The sequence below is a fragment of the Bombina bombina genome, chromosome 8 (genome assembly GCF_027579735.1).
Source record: "Bombina bombina isolate aBomBom1 chromosome 8, aBomBom1.pri, whole genome shotgun sequence".
Lineage (NCBI taxonomy): Eukaryota > Metazoa > Chordata > Amphibia > Anura > Bombinatoridae > Bombina > Bombina bombina.
This window is the reverse complement of record NC_069506.1, coordinates 222432369-222456331: the sequence shown is the minus strand read 5'-3', so window position 1 is coordinate 222456331 and position 23963 is coordinate 222432369. Positions and strand designations below refer to the sequence as shown.

The following is a 23963-nucleotide window of genomic DNA, read 5'->3' as shown; positions in this document are numbered from 1 at the left end:
TCAGGATATCATTGTTTTAATTATCTATATCAGAAAGGACTTAAAGTTATAAGGCTAGAGTGCTATTGGGGATACAGATGACTAGTGGAAGGGCCAGGTTGCAATTAGTGATATAGATGCCTAAAGAAATAGCCAGGGTGTTGCCACTGGTAAGGCCTGGATGTGATTGGTGGTATAGATACCTAGTGGGGGACGCCATGGTACAATTGGTGGTGAAGATGCCTAATGGAAGGGCTATGGTGCAGTTGGTGGTATAGATGCCTAGTGGGAGGGCCATGGTGCAATTGGTGGTATAGAGTCCTAGTGGAAGGGCTATGGTACAATTGGTGGTATAGATGCCCAGTGGGAGGGCCATAGTGCAATTTGTGATATAGATGTTTAGTGGGAGGGCCATAGTGCAATTGGTGGTATAGATGCCTAATGGGGGCCATGGTGCAATTGGTGGTATAGATGTTTAGTGGGAGGGCTACGGTGCAATTGGTGGTAAAGATGCCCAGTGGGAGGGCCATAGTGCAATTGGTGGTATAGATACCTAGTGGAAGGGCCATGATGCATTTGAAGGTATAGGTGCCTAGTGGGAGGGCCTTGGGTGCCATTGGTTGTATAGATGCCCAGTGGGAGGCCCATAGTGTAATTGGTGGTATAGATGCCTACCGGGAGGGCTATGGTGCAATTGGTGGTATAGATGCCCAGTTTGGAGGGCCATAGTGCAATTGGTGGTATAAATACCTAGTGGAAGGGTTATGGTTCAATTGGTGGTATAGATGCCTAGTATGAGGGCCATGGTGCATATGGTGGTAAAGATGCCTAGTAGGGGCCATGGTGCAATTGGTGGTATCAATGTTTAGTGGGAGGGCCGTAGTGGAATTGGTGGTATAGATGCCTAGTGGGGGTCATGGTGCAATTGGAGGTATAGATGTCTAGTTAGGATCACAATGCGGAGCAAATGCTATTTGTCTCTTTTCGGAGATATATTGATTCTGGTACAAGATCATCACATAAAGTTTTGGATTTGCACAGATCTTAACGTGGTGATCTTGCACCAGAATCAATCTGGCTCTGAAAAGAGCTGAACAGCACTTACTTCTACATTCAGATCCTAACAAAGGATCTAAGTGCACAAGTGTAATGCCTAGTGGGAGGGTCAGGGTGCAATTGGTGCCATAGATGTCTAGTGGGAGGAACTTTTCTTTTGTCGTCGTGTAACTGGTACTTTTTCATGGTTAGATGTGGATGTAGTTGTAGTCAGGTTATCATTGTTTTAATTATCCACATCAGAAACGTCTTACGACATTATGTTATTTGTAGGTAGGAGATATGTGTCCTGTGTTATTTGTAATATACTTGATTTGTGTTCTCAGTAACGCCTTCATTTGTCTCCAGCATCAGAAAAGCCGTCAGTCCCAGAGAGAAGGATAAGCCATGGACAGAGGACTTATGATAGGAGTGACAGTAATGCAGCAAAACCAAAGAGTAACAGTGGAGGGCCTGGGGAAGAGCCAGAGGTCTCCGTGAACATACACCCTCCACCCAGTGAGCCAAGCAGCAGTGACAACGGTCAGTAAGGAGTAAAAAGAAGAACTCTTATGGCAAAATGCTGTTTATATTTTAACTTTGCAGTGGGGTAATGGAACCACAAACACCATGAGGTATTTTTCTTTTATACAGGTGGTGAGAGTCCACAATCCATTACTCCTTGGAATTACTATTCTCTAGCACTAGGAGGAGACAAAGATTCCCAAACCCCAAGGGCCCTATACATTACCTCACACGTACCTCATTCTTTACTTTGCCTCCTCAGGAGGTGGTTGAAGAATGAAGATGTGCATTTGATTCTTCAGAGAGAGAAGGGTTTTCAGTCTTTATTGAGGCCCAGTTTCCCCTCAGAGTATAGTGGGGGGATATATATGGGGTATGGTTTGTGATTCTTTTTTAACCTCATGGGAAATTGTTCATAAACCTGCCATAATTAGTCACAGGGATCTGTCTTTGGCTTCCCTCTATGGATCTACAACATACTTCTATTCCATAGCCTATATTGATGTGTTTCAGTACTGGTTTGGTTGTCTTCTATTTTTCAAAGGCACTTTACAAGCTGAACTAAACCTTCACCATATAATAACTTATCAGTTAGGTTCTGGTATCCTTAAAATGTACAAAGATCAGGTGCAGTGAAGCAGATCACAAATTACAGGGTCACTTTAAAAACATGATAGAAAAGTTATTTCTTTCCTAAGATATGGAGAGTCCACAACGTCATCAATTACTAGTGGGAATATCACTCCTGGCCAGCAAGAGGAGGCAAAGAGCACCATAGCAAAGCTGTTAAGTGTCACTCCCCTGCCCATAATCCCCAGTCATTCTCTTTGCCTGTTTCAATGGAGGAGATGAAGTTTTTGGTGTCTAAAGAAAATTAGATTTCTTTTTGCTACAAGCAAGTTTTTTGGGTATAGCTGTAGTCCACATCAATCTCTACAGTAGAGTAGAGGTGGTTTTAAAGCAGTTAGGAACTTGTGAGGTGGGCCTTTCTGTGTTTTCCTAATATCTTTGCTACCCATAGTATAGAAAGCCAGAGTAGGATTACTTTGTTCTCTTTTTTTTTACACAGGCCTCTGTAAGGAGTATGTGTCCTTTCATGCCTTGTGAGCTGTCCTCCTGCCGGATGGCTAGATGTCCAGGTAAGTGCTTTTGTCTTCTGCTGCTGGGAGACCCTGCACTGAATGGATTATGAAGTCTCTCTGTACTTTATTATGGGACATAAAATCCATAATGGAGGATCTTTAATTGACAGGCACTTAAATGTATGTGGATATGGAGACTTACGGGTTAACTTCCTCCATGAACAAGAGGAGTTAACCCTCTATGGTGGTTCAGATATTTTATTTTTATTGGGGATATAATGTCTTGCAGTTTTTCATTTAATTTTGAATGCAATACGCTTTCCTTATTGGCCTGCCTCTGTCGGCTTTGAAGCGAGCATTTTTTGTTGTTGTTGCGCAGATTCAATCATCCCGGTCACGCGACCTTCCATTACCGCTTTCAGTAATCTTGAGTGGGGAAGGTGACTGGATGCGAGAGTGAGACTGGCTAGGATCCGGACGGTTTCTCGTTACTGCTGGGATTATCGAAGGGGGCAGGTAGGCACCTCAGTGTAAACTGAGGTGTAGAGTCAATAGATTGTTAAGCAAAGTGAAAAGTAAAACGCTGGTAATATAAAAGCCGTTTTCTTTTTTCCTTTTGATTTGCTTTCTGGGGCCATTTTACTTTAAGCAGTGAGGATGCGGGTTGTCTATCTAACCTATCCGCTCTACTGTTTCTTAAAGGGACAGTATATGAAATTAGTGTATTTAATTTTTTGTCTTTATTTTGTGCCAATATCTTTTCCTTAGTTATGCCCATGCAATTTTGTACCTCCTGTCTAGATAGGACTTTAAAACACAAAGATAGACTTTTTGTTTCTGAGCCACATGTCTCTCAGGGTGACGCTGTTCAGGCAATGTCACAGCCTTCTCCTCAAACATCCCACACCTTAGTGGCGTCACATACACTGCGGTTCCTCTCAATCTCCAGGAGGAGTTTATTTGCCTGCAGAAATTGCTGCCCAGGAATATTCTGCGGTATCTGCAGCTTTATCCGCCATTAATTTGCTTCAAGGAAAACGCAAGAGGAAAACTAAAGATTCAGATAGTAAGGTTTCTGTTCCAACCTCTGCTACTCAGGTTGTCCTTCCTCATAAGTTTGAGGAGGATACGTCGGTAGCCTTTGAGGGTGAAATCTCAGATTCGCACGGCTCAATTCCTTCATCTGATGCTGAAATAGTATCCTTCAGATTTAAAGGGACAGTTTACTAATTTTTTTTCTCTCCTTTAATTTGTTCCCAATGATCCACTTTACCTGCTGGAGTGTATTAAATTGTTTACAGGTAGCTCCTTTACTCTTATATTGGCATTTGAAATAGTTGATTTAGCATGTGGTATCCCCACTTATTCTGAAAATTTGTGGCCTCAGGTCTAAGCTATAGATCAGCAGAAGAAATTACACTCCCAGTGGGATATAGCAGAGATAATGTAATAAAATGTTGATTTTCCATTGTTCTCTCCAGTACTGGTGATTGTTTTATGGACAGATATAAGATAAAGAAACATGTATATGTACACAATGTGATACTGTAATGAGATCTGATTATACCTACAAGCTCAACCCATTTTATTAGGTTGTGGCTCCAAAACACAAAATCAGAGCTTTAATATACACAAATAAATCTCAAAAAGCTAATTTCTCCAACATAGGTGTGTCCGGTCCACGGCGTCATCCTTACTTGTGGGATATTCTCTTCCCCAACAGGAAATGGCAAAGAGCCCAGCAAAGCTGGTCACATGATCCCTCCTAGGCTCCGCCTTCCCCAGTCATTCTCTTTGCCGTTGTACAGGCAACATCTCCACGGAGATGGCTTAGAGTTTTTTAGTGTTTAACTGTAGTTTTTATTATTCAATCAAGAGTTTGTTATTTTAAAATAGTGCTGGTATGTACTATTTACTCTGAAACAGAAAAGAGATGAAGATTTCTGTTTGTAAGAGGAAAATGATTTTAGCAACCGTTACTAAAATCGATGGCTGTTTCCACACAGGACTGTTGAGAGGAATTAACTTCAGTTGGGGGAACAGTGAGCAGACTTTTGCTGCTTGAGGTATGACACATTCTAACAAGACGATGTAATGCTGGAAGCTGTCATTTTCCCTATGGGATCCGGTAAGCCATTTTTATTACAGAAAGAAAAAAAGGGCTTCACAAGGGCTTTTTAAGACTGTAGACATTTTCTGGGCTAAATCGATTTATATATAAACATATTTTATACTCCATAGCCTTGAGGAATTATTTTAATCTTGGGAATTATGTAAAATAACCGGCAGGCACTGTATTGGACACCTTATTCTCTAGGGGCTTTCCCTAATCATAGGCAGAGTCTAATTTTCGCGCCTGTATTGCGCACTTGTTTTTGAGAAGCATGACATGCAGATGCATGTGTGAGGAGCTCTGATACATAGAAAAGACTTTCTGAAGGCGTCATTTGGTATCGTATTCCCCTTTGGGCTTGGTTGGGTCTCAGCAAAGCAGATACCAGGGACTGTAAAGGGGTTAAATATAAAAACGGCTCCGGTTCCGTTATTTTAAGGGTTAAAGCTTCCAAATTTGGTGTGCAATACTTTTAAGGCTTTAAGACACTGTGGTGAAATTTTGGTGAATTTTGAACAATTCCTTCATACTTTTTCGCAATTGCAGTAATAAAGTGTGTTCAGTTTAAAATTTAAAGTGACAGTAACGGTTTATTTTAAAACGTTTTTTGTACTTTGTTATCAAGTTTTTGCCTGTTTAACATGTCTGAACTACCAGATAGACTGTGTTCTGAATGTGGGGAAGCCAAGGTTCCTTCTCATTTAAATAGATGTGATTTATGTGACACAAAATTTAGAGAAAATGATGCCCAAGATGATTCCTCAAGTGAGGGGAGTAAGCATGGTACTGCATCATCCCCTCCTTCGTCTACACCAGTCTTGCCCACACAGGAGGCCCCTAGTACATCTAGCGCGCCAATACTCCTTACTATGCAACAATTAACGGCTGTAATGGATAATTCTATCAAAAACATTTTAGCCAAAATGCCCACTTATCAGCGAAAGCGCGACTGCTCTGTTTTAGAAAATACTGAAGAGCATGAGGACGCTGATGATATTGGTTCTGAAGGGCCCCTACACCAGTCTGAGGGGGCCAGGGAGGTTTTGTCTGAGGGAGAAATTTCAGATTCAGGGAAAATTTCTCAACAAGCTGAACCTGATGTTGTGACATTTAAATTTAAATTAGAACATCTCCGCGCTCTGCTTAAGGAGGTGTTATCCACTCTGGATGATTGTGAGAATTTGGTCATTCCAGAGAAACTATGTAAAATGGACAAGTTCCTAGAGGTCCCGGAGCCCACCGAAGCTTTTCCTATACCCAAGCGGGTGGCGGACATTGTAAATAAAGAATGGGAAAGGCCCGGTATACCTTTCGTCCCTCCCCCCATATTTAAAAAATTGTTTCCTATGGTCGACCCCAGAAAGGACTTATGGCAGACAGTCCCCAAGGTCGAGGGGGCGGTTTCTACTCTAAACAAACGCACCACTATACCCATAGAAGATAGTTGTGCTTTCAAAGATCCTATGGATAAAAAATTAGAAGGTTTGCTTAAAAAGATGTTTGTTCAGCAAGGTTACCTTCTACAACCAATTTCATGCATTGTTCCTGTCACTACAGCCGCGTGTTTCTGGTTCGATGAGCTAGAAAAGGCGCTCAATAATAATTCTTCTTATGAGGAGATTATGGACAGAATTCATGCTCTCAAATTGGCTAATTCTTTCACCCTAGACGCCACTTTGCAATTGGCTAGGTTAGCGGCGAAAAATTCTGGTTTTGCTATTGTGGCGCGCAGAGCGCTTTGGTTAAAATCTTGGTCAGCGGATGCGTCTTCCAAGAACAAATTGCTTAACATTCCTTTCAAGGGGAAAACGCTGTTTGGCCCTGACTTGAAAGAGATTATCTCTAATATCACTGGGGGGCAAGGGCCACGCCCTTCCTCAGGATAGGTCTTTCAAGGCCAAAAATAAACCTAATTTTCGTCCCTTTCGCAGAAACGGACCAGCCCCAAGTGCTACGTCCTCTAAGCAAGAGGGTAATACTTCTCAAGCCAAGCCAGCCTGGAGACCAATGCAATGCTGGAACAAAGGAAAGCAGGCCAAGAAACCTGCCACTGCTACCAAGACAGCATGAGATGTTGGCCCCCGATCCGGGACTGGATCTGGTGGGGGGCAGACTCTCTCTCTTCGCTCAGGCTTGGGCATGAGATGTTCTGGATCCTTGGGCACTAGAAATAGTCTCCCAAGGTTATCTTCTGGAATTCAAGGGGCTTCCCCCAAGGGGGAGGTTCCACAGGTCTCAATTGTCTTCAGACCACATAAAAAAACAGGCATTCTTACATTGTGTAGAAGACCTGTTAAAAATGGGAGTGATTCATCCTGTTCCATTAGGAGAACAAGGGATGGGGTTCTACTCCAATCTGTTCGTAGTTCCCAAAAAAGAGGGAACATTCAGACCAATCTTAGATCTCAAGATCCTAAACAAGTTTCTCAAGGTTCCATCGTTCAAAATGGAAACCATTCGAACAATTCTTCCTTCCATCCAGGAAGGTCAATTCATGACCACGGTGGATTTAAAGGATGCGTATCTACATATTCCTATCCACAAGGAACATCATCGGTTCCTAAGGTTCGCATTCCTGGACAAGCATTACCAGTTTGTGGCACTTCCGTTCGGATTAGCCACTGCTCCAAGGATTTTCACAAAGGTACTAGGGTCCCTTCTAGCGGTGCTAAGACCAAGGGGCATTGCAGTAGTACCTTACTTGGACGACATTCTGATTCAAGCGTCGTCCCTTCCTCAAGCAAAGGCTCACACGGACATTGTCCTGGCCTTTCTCAGATCTCACGGGTGGAAAGTGAACGTAGAAAAAAGTTCTCTATCTCCGTCAACAAGGGTTCCCTTCTTGGGAACAATAATAGACTCCTTAGAAATGAGGATTTTTCTGACAGAGGCCAGAAAATCAAAACTTCTAAACTCTTGTCAAATACTTCATTCTGTTCCTCTTCCTTCCATAGCGCAGTGCATGGAAGTAATAGGTTTGATGGTAGCGGCAATGGACATAGTTCCTTTTGCGCGAATTCATCTAAGACCATTACAACTGTGCATGCTCAGTCAGTGGAATGGGGACTATACAGACTTGTCTCCGACGATACAAGTAAATCAGAGGACCAGAGATTCACTCCGTTGGTGGCTGTCCCTGGACAACCTGTCACAGGGGATGAGCTTCCGCAGACCAGAGTGGGTCATTGTCACGACCGACGCCAGTCTGGTGGGCTGGGGACCCCTGAAAGCTCAGGGTCTTTGGTCTCGGGAAGAATCTCTTCTACCGATAAATATTCTGGAACTGAGAGCGATACTCAATGCTCTCAAGGCTTGGCCTCAGCTAGCAAAGGCCAAGTTCATACGGTTTCAATCAGACAACATGACGACTGTTGCGTACATCAACCATCAAGGGGGAACAAGGAGTTCCCTGGCGATGGAAGAAGTGACCAAAATCATTCAATGGGCGGAGACTCACTCCTGCCACTTGTCTGCAATCCACATCCCAGGAATGGAAAATTGGGAAGCGGATTTTCTGAGTCGTCAGACATTTCATCCGGGGGAGTGGGAACTCCATCCGGAAATCTTTGCCCAAATTACTCAATTGTGGGGCATTCCAGACATGGATCTGATGGCCTCTCGTCAGAACTTCAAGGTTCCTTGCTACGGGTCCAGATCCAGGGATCCCAAGGCGACTCTAGTAGATGCACTAGTAGCACCTTGGACCTTCAAACTAGCTTATGTATTCCCGCCGTTTCCTCTCATCCCCAGGCTGGTAGCCAGGATCAATCAGGAGAGAGCATCGGTGATCTTGATAGCTCCTGCGTGGCCACGCAGGACTTGGTATGCAGACCTGGTGAATATGTCATCGGCTCCACCATGGAAGCTACCTTTGAGACGAGACCTTCTTGTTCAAGGTCCGTTCGAACATCCGAATCTGGTCTCACTCCAACTGACTGCTTGGAGATTGAACGCTTGATCTTATCAAAGCGAGGGTTCTCAGATTCTGTCATTGATACTCTTGTTCAGGCCAGAAAGCCTGTAACTAGAAAAATTTACCACAAAATATGGAAAAAATATATCTGTTGGTGTGAATCTAAAGGATTCCCTTGGGACAAGGTAAAAATTCCTAAGATTCTATCCTTTCTTCAAGAAGGTTTGGAGAAAGGATTATCTGCTAGTTCCTTGAAGGGACAGATTTCTGCCTTGTCTGTGTTACTTCACAAAAAGCTGGCAGCTGTGCCAGATGTTCAAGCCTTTGTTCAGGCTCTGGTTAGAATCAAGCCTGTTTACAAACCTTTGACTCCTCCTTGGAGTCTCAATTTAGTTCTTTCAGTTCTTCAGGGGGTTCCGTTTGAACCCTTACATTCCGTTGATATTAAGTTATTATCTTGGAAAGTTTTGTTTTTGGTTGCAATCTCTTCTGCTAGAAGAGTTTCAGAATTATCTGCTCTGCAGTGTTCTCCTCCTTATCTGGTGTTCCATGCAGATAAGGTGGTTTTACGTACTAAACCTGGTTTTCTTCCGAAAGTTGTTTCTAACAAAAACATTAACCAGGAGATAGTCGTGCCTTCTTTGTGTCCGAATCCAGTTTCAAAGAAGGAACGTTTGTTGCACAATTTGGATGTTGTTCGTGCTCTAAAATTCTATTTAGATGCTACAAAGGATTTTAGACAAACATCTTCCTTGTTTGTTGTTTATTCTGGTAAAAGGAGAGGTCAAAAAGCAACTTCTACCTCTCTCTCTTTTTGGATTAAAAGCATCATCAGATTGGCTTATGAGACTGCCGGACGGCAGCCTCCTGAAAGAATCACAGCTCATTCCACTAGGGCTGTGGCTTCCACATGGGCCTTCAAGAACGAGGCTTCTGTTGATCAGATATGTAAGGCAGCGACTTGGTCTTCACTGCACACTTTTACTAAATTTTACAAGTTTGATACTTTTGCTTCTTCTGAGGCTATTTTTGGGAGAAAGGTTTTGCAAGCCGTGGTGCCTTCCATCTAGGTGACCTGATTTGCTCCCTCCCTTCATCCGTGTCCTAAAGCTTTGGTATTGGTTCCCACAAGTAAGGATGACGCCGTGGACCGGACACACCTATGTTGGAGAAAACAGAATTTATGTTTACCTGATAAATTACTTTCTCCAACGGTGTGTCCGGTCCACGGCCCGCCCTGGTTTTTTTAATCAGGTCTGATAATTTATTTTCTTTAACTACAGTCACCACGGTATCATATGGTTTCTCCTATGCAAATATTCCTCCTTTACGTCGGTCGAATGACTGGGGAAGGCGGAGCCTAGGAGGGATCATGTGACCAGCTTTGCTGGGCTCTTTGCCATTTCCTGTTGGGGAAGAGAATATCCCACAAGTAAGGATGACGCCGTGGACCGGACACACCGTTGGAGAAAGTAATTTATCAGGTAAACATAAATTCTGTTTTTCATACATTTTTTACTCTGCAGTTGGTAAAAAAAGCAATTGTAAACACATTAAGGGAAACACTATTTTACAGTACACTGTCCCTTTAAGCTTGAACACCTTTGTGTATTGTTAAAGGAGTTTTTTTCTACTTTGGACGACTCTGATACTCATGTCGTTGTCAACCCTAAGAAATCAAGTAAACTTAATAAATACTTTGATGTTTCTTCCTCTGTGGAAGTGTTTCTGGGTCCAGACCGTGTTACGGAGATTATTACTCAGGAATGGGAGAAGCCAGGGATACCTTTTTCCCTGTCTCCTATATTTTAAAAAGAAGTTTCCTGTCGCTGACTCAATTAAAGATTCATGGAGCACAGTGCCTAAAGTAGAAGGGGCCATTTCCGCTAAGAGGACTACTTTCCTAGTATAGAGGATAGCTGCTCCTTTAATGATCCAATGGAAAAAACGCTGGAGGCTTATTTGAAGAAGATGTATTTTCATCAAGTATTGTATTGCCATGGTGTCAAGTGCGGCATCTTATTGGTACGACGCCTTGTCTGATTCTCTGAGACTCCTTTGGAGGAGATCTAAGACAGGACTAAGGCTCTCAGGCTAGCGAATTCCTTTATTTCTGATGCTATCATGCAAGTTATTAAACTGGGAGCCAAGATATCTGGCTTTGCTGTGCTAGCCCGCAGGGCGTTGTGGCTAAATTCTTGGTCAGTTGATGTTACCTCTAAGTCTAAGCTTCTGGCAATTCCTTACAAGGGTAAGACCTTGTTTGGACCTGGTCTGGCAGAAATAATTTCTGATATTACGAGTGGAAAGGGGTCTTTTCTACCACAAGACAAGTAGAATAGACCTAAAGGGCTTTAGTCATTTTCGTTCCTTTCGTAATTTCAAAGGAAAGTCTTCCTCTCCCTCTTCCAAGCAGGAACAGTCCAAGTCTTAGTCTTGGAACAAGGGGAAGCAATCAAAGAAACCCACAGCTGAGTCTAAATCAGCATGAAGGGTTTGCCGCCGATCTGGGATCGGATCAAGTGGGGGGCAGACTTTGTCGTTTTTATCAAGCATGGATATGAGATCTCAGGGTTACAAAATAGAATTCAAGACTTTTCCTCCCAGGGGCAGGTTCTACCTCTCAAGATTATCTGCAGACCAGATAAAAAGAGACGCAATTGTGTTCAGGACCTATCTTCCCTGGGAGTGATAGTTCCAGTAGCGGAACAGGGTCTAGGATTCTATTCAAATCTGTTTGTGGTTCCCAAAAAAGAGGGAACTTTTCATCCTATTCTAGACCTAAAGTGTCTCAACAAGTTTCTCAGGGTTCCATCCTTCAAAATGAAAACCATTTGTTCCATTCTTCCTTTGGTCCAAGAGGGTCAGTTCATGACGACCATAGACCTAAAGGATGGGTATCTTCATGTTCCCATCCACGGGGATCATCACAAGTTCCTGAGATTCGCACTTCTAGACAAACACTTTCAGTTTGTGGCTCTTCCGTTTGGCCTTGCCACAGCTCCCAGAATTTTCTCAAAGGTTCTGGGGGCTCTCTTGGCAGTAATCGGGTCTCGGGGAATTGCAGTGACACCCTTCCTGGACGACATATTGGTTCAGGCGCCATCTTTTCAACAAGCAAACTCTCATACAGAGATCTTGTTGTCTTTTCTATGTTCCCCTGGTTGGAAAGTGAATCTGGAAAAGAGTTCCCTTGTTCCAGCAACAAGGGTTGTTTTCTTAGGGACCATAATAGATTCCCTATCTATGAAGATTTTTCTGACTGATGTTAGAAAATCCAAAATTCTCTCCTCTTGCCTCTCTCTTCAGTCTATCAGTCTAGCAGTGGCTCAATGTATGGAAGTAATTGGTCTGATGGTCGCTTCCATGGACATCATTCCCTTTGCTAGATTCCATTTGAGAGCTTTGTAATTATGCATGCTCAAACAATGCAACGCAAACTATTCAGATTTGTCTCAGAGAATAGATCTAGATCAGTTGACAAGAGACTCTCTCCTGTGGTGGCTTTCTCAGGAGCATCTGTCTCGGGGCACATGCTTCCGGAGACCTTCCTGGGTGATCATGTCCATGGGTCCCAGCCTCCTGGGCTGGGGAGCAGTCTGGGACTCGTTTGCCAGTCAGTACTCTGAAGGGTCAGATTTCTACATTATCCATTTTGTTACACAAGCTTCTGGCGGATTTGCCAGATGTGCAATCCTTTTGTCAGGCTCTGGTTAGAATCAGACCCGTGTTTAAAGTGAAGGTTAAGTTTAAGAATATGAAATACAGGAGTGCATTTATTAATCTTACCCTAACTTAATCGCTAAGTTTATTATTATTATTTTTTTTTCTAATGAACTTAATTTTAAATCGTTAGCTCCTTACCGTTCCTATATCTAACTCCTCCCACATGCCAGTTCCGGCTTTTCTTGTGTTTGTCCCATCCGCTTTCCTTCTAAAGCACGTTCACGATGCGTGAAACAGCGCATGCGCCACTCAGCAATTTAACAGTCTTCAGCGCAAAACGAGAATGCACGTTTACTGTGATAGAGTGTAGCGCATGCACATATCCTCAAGTAGGCGAATGACGTAGGGTCACGGCCGCCTAACGGCCAGAATTTCAACTGGCTGAACTAAAAACGTGACCCAAAGATTAAAAAAACAAAAAAAAAACACTAAACGGGTTGATTTAGCAAAGCGGCAAAAATGGAATTAAAAGTGAGATTACTGGCTTTAGAATAAAATAATAATGAATTAAAGTCCTATTGATTTTTTACAAAGAACTGGATTGTGGATCAGCGCCAAGGTAACTTTACCTTTACTTTAAGTCTGTTTCTCCTCCTTGGAGCCTTAACCTTGTTCTTATAGTTTTGCAGAAGACTCCATCTGAGCCATTGCATTCCATAGATATTAAGGTGTTATCTTAGAAGGTTTTGTTTCTTATTGCTATCCCTTCTGCTCGGAGAGTCTCGGAACTCTCGGCCTTGCAGTGTGATTCGCCTTATCTTTCATGCTGATAAGGCGGTTCTTCGTACTAAGTTGGGTTTTCTTCCTAAAGTGGTTTCGGATAGAAATATTAATAATGAAATTATTGTTCCTTCTCTATGTCCTAATCCTTCTTCTCATAAGGAACGTCTGTTGCACAACTTGGACGTTGTGCGTGCTCTCAAATTCTACCTACAGGTGACTAAGGATTTTCGCCAGTCCTCTGCCCTGTTTGTCTGTTTCTCTGGAAAGTGTAAAGGTCAGAAGGCTGCTGCTACTTTTTTTTCCCTCTGGTTGAGAAATATAATTTGTTTTGCTTATGAGACTGCTAGTCAGCAGCCTCCTAGAATAATTAAGTTTCATTTCACAAGGGCTGTCTCTTCTTGGGCTTTCAAAAACGAAGCATCTGTGGGACAGATTTGCAAGGCTGCAACTTGGTCCTTTTTGCATACTTTTTCCCAATTTTCCAAATTTGATACTTTTGCCTCGGCTGAGGATTCTTTTGGGAGAATGGTTCTGCAAGCGGTGGTGCCTTCTGTTTAGTTCTGCCTGTCTTGTTATCCCTCTCTAGTCATCTGTGTCCTCTAGCTCGGGTATTGGTTCCCACTAGTAATTGATGACATTGTGGACTCTACATATCTTAGGAAAGAAAACAAAATGTATGCTTACCTGATAAATTTATTTATTTCCGGATATGGAGAGTCCACGACGCCTCCCTTTAGTTTAAGACAGTTATTTTTTTACTAAACCTCAGGCACCTCTACACCTTTGTGTTATTCCTTTTTCCATTTCCCTTCGGTTGAATGACTGGGGGGATTATGGGTAGGGGAGTGACACTTAACAGCTTTGCTGTGGTGCTCTTTGCCTCCGCCTGCTGGCCAGGAGTGATATCCCCACTAGTAATTGATGTCGTCGTCGTGGACTCTCCATATCCAGAAAGAAATTTATCAGGTAAGCATACATTTTAGTTTTTTTTCTTTTTATTCCTATTTATGCGCACACCTTTATTATGCCTGTACATCGAGGGAAGATTTTAAATATGTTGGCATTGCTATCATGATTAGCAATGACCTGTGTGCTGAATACATAAGATTTATCTATCATTGCTTTAGTCTCAAAACTCTTGAATACGCCAAGCAGAGAGTTTTGACTTCAGATACAATTTGTGTTGTATCCTGCTCTTAGAATTATGGTCCACTAGAAAAGAATGGGAGCCCTCTTTAAAGGCTGATTTATGTTTGGATACAGATAAAGTCAAAGTGCAGAGTTCTATTGGGTTTATCCCTATTCCCCATCTTGTTTCTCTGCATCAAACCTTAGGTTAACCCAATAAGATGTAGCTCCTTGTGTTTTTACCTATATACACACATGTCACTAGCAATACACATGTACCTTATAGAAATAAGACAGCTAGCATCCAGGTGGATAAAGAACACAGCCAACATTCAAATGTGTCTTCAAAACAGCAAACGTTTTAGGTAACAAAGCTCTTTCTTTAAGGGAAAAGTCTGGCAGTGATTATAAACAAGTCATAAACTCAAGGCTCCAACCACAGAATCTGTACATATGCAGGCATGGAAACTGGGCTCTTCTTGCCCTCTGTAGCTTTTATTTATTTTAAATGTTTATTTTATATTCTTTTATTTTAATTTAATTTTAGATAACTTTATTTTAGACACCAAAACACAAGCTAGTAGGAAATTTTGTTCACATTCTATAATTAAGTATACTTAGAAAACTGCACCTTATGCTGCAAAGTATACATAAAATATAAAATATAAAATGGATAAACAGAGGAAGCCAGACAAGTACTTTGTTTGTCCCCCATCCCTTCTCTTTTATTACACTTTATATACAGTTTACCCTTCAACTCCCTTCTTTTCTGACTGTTTAGGAAAGGCATAAAACCAATGTCCTTCCCTTTCAAAAATATGTGAACTCTCAATTTAAACACATTAGATAAACCTGGTGGCTTAGTTACAAACAGCCACTCATCAACTTGAGCAATAGGAACATATGAAATATGGAATTACTGATAATGGGCTTGTATTACTTTGTATAAATAGCATGTTGTCTGGCAGCTGTTTTCTTCAAGCTTTTTTAAAAAAAGAAGAAAAAAAAGTGTAGGGTTGGAGTAAAGCTTCAGTAAAAGTACTAATAAGGCGGTCTGGCAGATAACACTAGTAGAGCAATTTTTTTCAAAATAACAATAATGAATGGCTGTTCCATGAATAAGGAATACTGATCAACATGTGTTTGGCTCATGTGTTTGTTTACACGTTTCCATACAAGTTACTTATTGCATAAAATCTCTTGCTCCTGGCTATAATAGTATCTCTGCTTTTGTAGATCAGCTGAGATATGTCAGATGACACTTATCTTCTAGTGTGAGACTTTGTTATCTTCTGACACCAAGGGTCCCAGCATACCAATTAAATTGTCTATTTACTCTGCTATATGCAAAGTTACATCTTAAACTGTGCAGTTCCTAATTCATGAGTTCATTATGTTGCAGGTTGTTGTTTTATTAATGGCAATGTTGATAAAGTCCATCATTGATAAGTGGAGGCGATCGTTGGCACTAGGATATCCTGGAGAGTTTACAAGTCTTTCTCTGTTTTAAATGGCTTACAGAGTAAACAGTTTTAGAAAAACTGTTTATTTCCAGTTCATTTTTGGAGTTTTGATTTTTAGGTTTTAGTCATCCACCTTGATGTAAGCATTACATGAACATTAGAATTCTGCAAATCGCTTTTTAAACTCCATATGGGTTTTATGTTTGATGACGGATCAATCACTCCATGTTGTTGACTTTATTATTCTTTGAGCTCTTGAAAGCTTTAAATGAAGGTTGTGATATATCAAGTGTGTATATACTACATTTTTGAAGTCTTCATTATGTTTCAATTGACATCCTTGGGGTTAAATACATTTAAAAAATTAATCAGGGGTATCAAATGAAATACAAAAGTACAAAAGAGGTGTTAAAGTGCAGAATCAGTTGAGAACCACATCATTGGGGATAACATTTGTTTTTACCTTAAGACAAACTCAAGATTGACGTTCAGAAATAAGAAACATCCCAACTCCCAGGATATCACTTCAGAGTCCGCTTTAATTGTGGAGCTAAACCTCACTTGAGGATCACATTGGCTTTTATGTTTTTGAATAATAGATGGTTCACATGAAAATAATATTTTCCATTATTTTCAGCCAGTTGGATTTGTGGAGTTCTTTAAACTACCATTTCTGATTTTTCTTATAGATAAAGTACTGCCTTGTGATTCCAAAACATTTTTATCTCATGTAGTTTTTACTAGGAACATCATCTTGTAGATCATAGATTTGATCCATTTGTCGTCAGCCCAAAAATAACATTGAATCTTTTCTTTGTAAACTAGACATGGCAAAGGATTTTGGATATTATATAAACTGCTTAATCCTTCCATAAATTATAATGCTTTTGTGTCCTCTACACGTCTGAGAAAAGAAGAACGAACAATGTTAGCAGGAACTTTTAGAATTATTGCTACCGTGTGCTTTTCATGATGAAGCTCAGGAAATATTATTTTACAAAGCCACTAGGTTTTAACCTGTAGCACCATGAAAGGAAACCATCTCTTTAAAACCTTAGACTTTTTCCAACTTTGCTAATTTATTTTTGCACATTACTCTGAATTGCTTATGTGTTTAGAGCAGTGGTTTTCAAAGTGTGAGGCTGGCCTCTCCAGGTGGGCGCCTTGGCATATAGAGGGGGAGGCAAAACAATGTTTTAAGAGCCAACAATGACACTTGCCGTCTCGTGGTGGAATAAGGCAAATGGCAGGATGTAGGTAGAAGAATGGCACTGAGGTCGAAATCGCTCAGAGACTGCGTTTCATTTGGTGTCTTGATCTGTAACTTGCATTTTACACAGGAGTAACAAAGTGCAAATTAAAACACCCTTGAGTGTATTAATCCTGGACCATATGTAAATTCCCTATTAAAACCAAAGGTCTTTGGGCTGGTGAGAATCTTTAAAAGACCACTCAATGCAATAGAATTGCATAATTAACAAGTGCATAATAAAAAGACAATGATTTTACATCTACTCTGAATTTCAAATAAGCAATAGATTTTTTCCCCTGAAAAATGTATTTTTTCTCCCATTTTACGGCCCCCTGTATTATGTGACAGACATCAGCCAATCACAGACTAGTATACGTATACCCTGTGAGCTTGTGCTCATGCTCAGTTGTTCCCCAAAAAGTGTGTATATAAAAAGACTGCAAAATGTAATAATGGAAGTAAATTGGGAAAGTGTCTTAAAACTGCATGCTCTGTCTGAATCATAAAAGTTTATTTTGAATTGAGTGTCCCTTTAAGAATGCTTAAACTAAAAAAGTAAATATTAAAATAAGGTAACATCTATTATAGGGGGGCACTGTCTTGGAAATTAGGAGACCAACTGACTAAGACTTTTGCAAGAAAACAATTTCTGTTTTTTAATACAATCAGTTTTTTTTATGTTTACTTTGATTTATATATATATATATATATATATATATATATATATATATATATATATATATATATATATATATCAACCTAAAAGATGCACTCACAGGACTTTTAAAGTGAAGTAACACTTTAAAAGTGACGAAGGGGACTAGATCCCTGAAAACGTTCCTAATAAAGTAATTTTGTTACTTCACTTTAAAAGTCCTGTGAGTGCATCTTTTAGGTTGATGTATTACTTGTAAGTCTGCACCCAGAAATTCTTTTATTTCTAAAGAAGCAATGTTTCATATCCCTTTAATGCACTGTAAAACTACCTACAGGTAGACCCCACTCATAAAGCGGGTTAGGGACCGGAGCCCCGCTGTAAAGTGAAAACTGCCTTAAAGTGAAACAAGGCAGTTTTAGCTTTCTTTTTACTTGCCAGTGTGTTTAAAAACTTGAAAACCTGTTTGAACTAACATATATTATGAGTGCAATAGCGCTAAGTTTAGTTTAACACAAGCACAGCACAGTATTTAATTAGTATTCCTGTAAAATAGTGACAATTACTGTAGTAAAATTTGCCAAACTATAGCACTGAGACACAGATTGCACTGTAATGCTGTAAACAGCGTGAACAAAATAGCGCCAGTCACTTTTCTCGCAATCTCACAAAGATTACAGCACAGTTTCAAAATCCTTGGAGGTTGAACTTCAGCTCCACAAAACGCTGTATTAGCGAAGCGCAATAAAGTGAAGCGCTGTAAACTGAGGTATACCTGTATATTGTAAAATGAATTCTTCACAATACACAAGTGAATTTACAGGTACAGGAATTGAAGATGGTTTTTCTTGCCAGTGATTACAATCTAATCTAGAATTAGGGAGTTGTTGAGATAAACTGTTCTGAAGATCACTAGAGGTACCACAGAGATTGTTGTACACAGAGTACTTTATGTCTAATGCTTTATATTTTAGAGGCAATTTTGTAGCTAAAGGGACATTAAAACCAAAAATTTTCTTTCATGATTCAGATAGAGAATGCAATTTTAAACAATATTCCAATTTACGTCTATTATCTAATTGGCTTCATTCTTTAGGTATCCTTTGTTGAGGAAATAGCAATGCACAAAGGTGAGCCAATCACACGAGGCATCTATGTGCAGCTACTGAGCCTATCTAGATATGCTTTTCAGCAAAGGATATCAAAAGAATGAAGCAAATTAGATAATAGAAGTAAATTAGAAAGTTGTTTAAAATTGCTTGTTCTATCTGAATCATGAAAGAAAACATTTGGGTTTCATGTCCCTTTAAGAATGAGTTGTATAGAGGGGCAGGTAGAGGCTGTATAGAGAAATACAGAATCAACAGGAATGTGTTTAGATTTTTCAAGGTTTTCTCTACTGCAATATTGTATAAGACAATTCTGCTAAACCGACATCTGTTTTATATAAATTGTCTGTATGGGAAAATTGGATTAGTTGATGTTGCCAAAAGTGGAATGCGCCAACATGGATTCCTTTACATATAAATATATAAATGTACTTTGCTTATGCTCTTTAAATTAATTTGATACTTATAATGTGGTGGTGTTTTTTTCTCTATTGGTGCTTTAAAGTGAAACTATAAAAAGCAACTTTTAAGTAGCGACATCAGTATCTTGCTGACCAACAATTGTATTAAGTACCATTAAAGACTTCAGTAATGTCATGTACTAACCTCTTACTCCATTACTACAGTGTCTGATGGGTCAGTATCTTTGGATGCTTCGGATCAAATCTCCAAAGGATCCCCCACTATAGAACTGTGCCCCACAGAGCATCAGCAGGATGAAAACGCAGAGAACGAGAGGTAAGTATTATTCACAGCTGCATTCACTGCGCTTTTAAGCTCCTACAGTCTGTTCCAGACATGCTGCCAGCTACTGCGCAGATTTCCACGCCCCCGTACTGTCTCCTCATCCTGCCTGCTAGTCCTTGCGTCCATCCCTGCACATGCGTCTTTGCTAGGGCGCAGTTTGTTGCTGATCCAGGACAGAGTTCAGTATCCTTAGCCTTTACATATGTGCGCTCTTTCCGTTTGTCCCAGTGTATTCTGTATGCTCTTTCCAGGTCCATCTCTGCCCTGCCATTTTGTGGATTTTTGTTTTTGAGCGACTCTCCGTGCTACACAGTCTGTGGGTTTTGTTTGCAAAGTACCATTCTTGCTAACACATCGCCAGTGCAGCCATTTACCTTCGCTTTCTTCCTCTTAATCTTCTCTTTTCTTTAAACAGTACTCTTGTGTTTTTACCTCTGTCTAGTTGCCTATATATATATATATATATATATATATATATATATATATATATATATATATATACACAGTGCTTCATCGTCTTGAGTGTCTTGACTTGTGCCAAATATGTATTAACCAGTGCGTAATTGTTCTCGCTTTGTGGTCTGTAAAATTACTGTATTTGTTTCTAGTATTGTATTCCAGATTTGCTGTTGCTATTTTATTTTTTTTACATATTGTTGAGCCTTGCTTTTTTAAAGTGACATATGTGCTTGGTGCTTATATATGCTTTACTACTATGTGGAACAGGACTGTCTGGTAGCAAAATGGTTTTGTGCTGTGCTTTGTGTTACCCACCTGCTATCCCCAAAGAGATTATATGTATAAAACTGGTCTCAGAAATGTGCCTCTCCTGCACGCAGAGCTTACAGTCCATGTGGAAGGGTTTGCCTATAAAATCATTAACCTCCCCTGCTCTGTTTACAGACGGAAGAAAAGGTCAGTGCATGTTTGTGAGCTGGTATCCTTGGAGGTGTCTGTTAACTGATAGTGGCTCCTAACAGAGCCTGGCTAAGTATTATACCCTGTCCGTTGCTTCTTTGTTCTCTTGCACTGTCATCTTGCAGCTCCAAACTCCAATCTTTGCCCAGTACCACAGGCTGGCAGGTCTGATAGTTCTATATCTATGTACAAATGTTATTCACTTCTAATAGGACTGTAGATTACATGTTAATAAGGTGTTTAATTGGTGGAAAACTTTCCTTGTTGTGTTGTTTGAGATGTCTGTACAGTTGGCTAAACTTTAAAAAAAACTTTGGCCACTTAATCCCTCAATGTCAAATAAATAGACCTCAAAATAAAGTTTTATGAAATACATAATTATTACAGATTAAGGTTTAAGGGTGGATAAGTAAAGAAAAGAGGTCTCCAATGATACAAGAAAATCCTCTCTATAAGTTTGACATGGAATAGGATCCAAACAGCTACAACGTTTCAGGGTTAACCCCCGAAGCGTTGTAGCTGTTTGGATCCAACTCCATGTCAAACTTATAGAGAGGATTTTCTTGCATCATTGGAGACCTCTTTTCTTTACTTATCTATGCATTGGTGAGTTTTGGCAGTTTTTCACTGTGGGACTCTGATTGTTGTTGTGCTGGTTTCTACTCCTTCACAGAATTGAAGGTTTAAGGATGATCAGATATCTGTATTTTTGACATTTGAATGGTAGAACCAATTTCCCAGTCAAGGTTTATCGTCTTTGCATTATCATTTATATGTTGTGTATAGCTGTATGTTTAACAATTTATTTTGTAAGATCTTTAGTTTTATTATTTTTTTAATATTATTTAGGTAATACTGCCATGGGCTTTGTATGACTTTGTACTCTACAATTGTCTCTCCTTTAATGTTTTCCCAGCGGTCCATTTCACCTGCTGGAGTGTATTTGTTGGCAAACTGCTACTTTTACCTTTGTTTTGTTATTTGAAATAGATCATTTTGCCTGTAGTAACGGCCACCTATACTGAAAATACTAATAACATACATATTCTCGCTATATAAATAGGAGACAAAAGCACAAACAAATCTCCCAGTAGGGGTAGGAGAAACAGAGAGATTTGTATATCTGAAAAAACTGGTTGTGCTCATTGTGCCCCCAGCCATAATTATCATTTTAATACCTAACTATTAGGCTGTGTATTAAGACATAGATGACATTTGCCGGTCTGCTTTACCTGCTGGCTTAGGCCATTTTTATAAGCATGTCCTTAGAAAGTAGATGGTTTTAAATAAATAGGTCAAAATGGAAATATGCATGGGTACATTTTGTATTTTCAAAGGAAGCATGTTTGCAACATTCCTCCATAAGCAAAAATGCTTCTAGTTAAAGTTGTTACAATTTTTCTTTGGCATACGCACATATCCTATGAGGACCGTGCACCAGTATTCTAACACAACACTGTCATTGTGGCTTATATGACACAGGTCTACATAGACACAATACAAACCACCACCAGCTTTCTTAAGCAGGCATGGTGTTAGAATCCTTGTGCACAGGCCCTCACAGCATATGTGCGTAGGTCACTGAAAAATAGAAATGACTATTACAAGAAAATAAATTTTTGCTAATGGAAGTATGTTACTAAAATTCTTCTGTTTAAATGTACATGGGAGCATTGCAATTTTAAATTGTTTCCTTTCACTCCCTTTAATGAGCAAAACCAGCTATTTTAAGCAAAAAAATAAACATGAAGGAATAATTTCCCACACAATGTAATACCCTGTAGTAGGTATAACAAATAATTTGTAACACATTAAGGAAAAACAGATGTTACTGTGCAGTTCACAGCCCTGTAATCAATAATGGAAAATACAGAACTAGAAATACATTATACTGCACTAAGAATGTAATGTTTTGATTTGTTTTGAGTGACTTGATTTTCTTTCTTATAAGCAATGCTATGTGCTGTCATGTGCGGGGAATTTTTTGGAAAGAAAAATTTAAAAAAGAAAAAAAATGGTTCTGAAGCTGGGCCCCCCCTGATCGGGGACCTCCTGGGGGCCCGGCATCACCGGTAGTTCCGCCCCTAATATGGTCTATGGAGATTTAGCTTTTTTGCAAAGTACAAATAAAAATACTATTTCGAATTGGGATTCAGGAATTAATCTAACAGTGCAAAAACTTTCAGTTCTTGGTGATGAAATAGGTCTTGTGACAGAAAACTGGGAAAAGTAAGTAGCCTTTAATTGTGACAAGGCAGGAATACTATAGAACTAGGTTCTCATACAGGAAAAACCAATTTAGGGCTAGATTACAAGTTGAGTGCAAAATATTGCTTCATTGAAAGCAATATTTCTTCTGTTATGTGTGATCAGTCCACGGGTCATCATTACTTCTGGGATATTATCTGCTCCCCTACAGGAAGTGCAAGAGGATTCACCCAGCAGAGTTGCTATATAGCTCCTCCCCTCTACGTCACCTCCAGTCATTCTCTTGCACCCAAAGACTAGATAGGAGGTGTGAGAGGACTATGGTGATTATACTTAGTTTTTATAACTTCAATCAAAAGTTTGTTATTTTACAATAGCACCGGAGCGTGTTATTACTTCTCTGGCAGAGTTTGAAGAAGAATCTACCAGAGTTTTTCTTATGATTTTAACCGGAGTAGTTAAGATCATATTGCTGTTTCTCGGCCATCTGAGGGAGGTAAAAGCTTCAGATCAGGGGACAGCGGGCAGTTGAATCTGCATTGAGGTATGTAGCAGTTTTTATTTTCTGAATGGAATTGATGAGAAAATCCTGCCATACCGTTATAATGACATGTATGTATACTCTACACTTCAGTATTCTGGGGATGGTATTTCACCGGAATTACTCTGTAAAAGTACATTAAACCTTTTTATAGGTATTTAATTCATGTTAAACGTTTTTTGCTGGAATGTAGAATCGTTTGCATTTCTGAGGTACTGAGTGAATAAATATTTGGGCATTATTTTTCCACTTGGCAGTTTGCTTGTTTTGATTATGACAGTTTCGTTTCTCTCTCACTGCTGTGTGTGAGGGGGAGGGGCCGTTTTTGGCGCTCTTTGCTACGCATCAAAAATTTCCAGTCAGTTACTCTTGTATTTTCTGCATGATCCGGTTCAGCTCTAACAGAACTCAGGGGTCTTCAAACTTCTTTGAAGGGAGGTAGATTCTCTCAGCAGAGCTGTGAGACTTATGTAGTGACTGTGTTTTAAAACGTTGCTGTGATTTTTATGTTTAAAATTTAATTAGTGTTACTTTACTAATGGGAACAAACCTTTGCTAACAAGTTGTGTTGTTTTTTAAAGAGTGATGCTATAACTGTTTTTCAGTTCATTATTTCAACTGTCATTTAATCGTTTAGTGCTTCTTTGAGGCACAGTACGTTTTTGTTAATTAAGATTGTAACCAAGTTGCATGTTTATTGCTAGTGTGTTAAACATGTCTGATTCAGAGGAAGATACCTGTGTCATTTGTTCCAATGCCAAGGTGGAGCCCAATAGAAATTTATGTACTAACTGTATTGATGCTACTTTAAATAAAAGCCAATCTGTACAAATTGAACAAATTTCA

At 39.9% G+C, this 23963-nt stretch overlaps 1 protein-coding gene across 4 annotated transcripts in view; it reads left to right on the top strand.

Annotated features, from left to right (window-relative positions):
- ARHGEF1 (Rho guanine nucleotide exchange factor 1) overlaps positions 1–23963 on the top strand; it is a 241256-nt gene that overhangs the window by 165656 nt on the left and 51637 nt on the right. For all 4 annotated transcript variants that reach the window (XM_053691062.1, XM_053691059.1, XM_053691061.1 and 1 more), the window contains 2 exons: positions 1384–1557; positions 19330–19441. In XM_053691062.1, coding sequence (XP_053547037.1) covers positions 1384–1557; positions 19330–19441 — 286 coding nt within the window. The remainder of the gene's footprint in view (positions 1–1383; positions 1558–19329; positions 19442–23963) is intronic.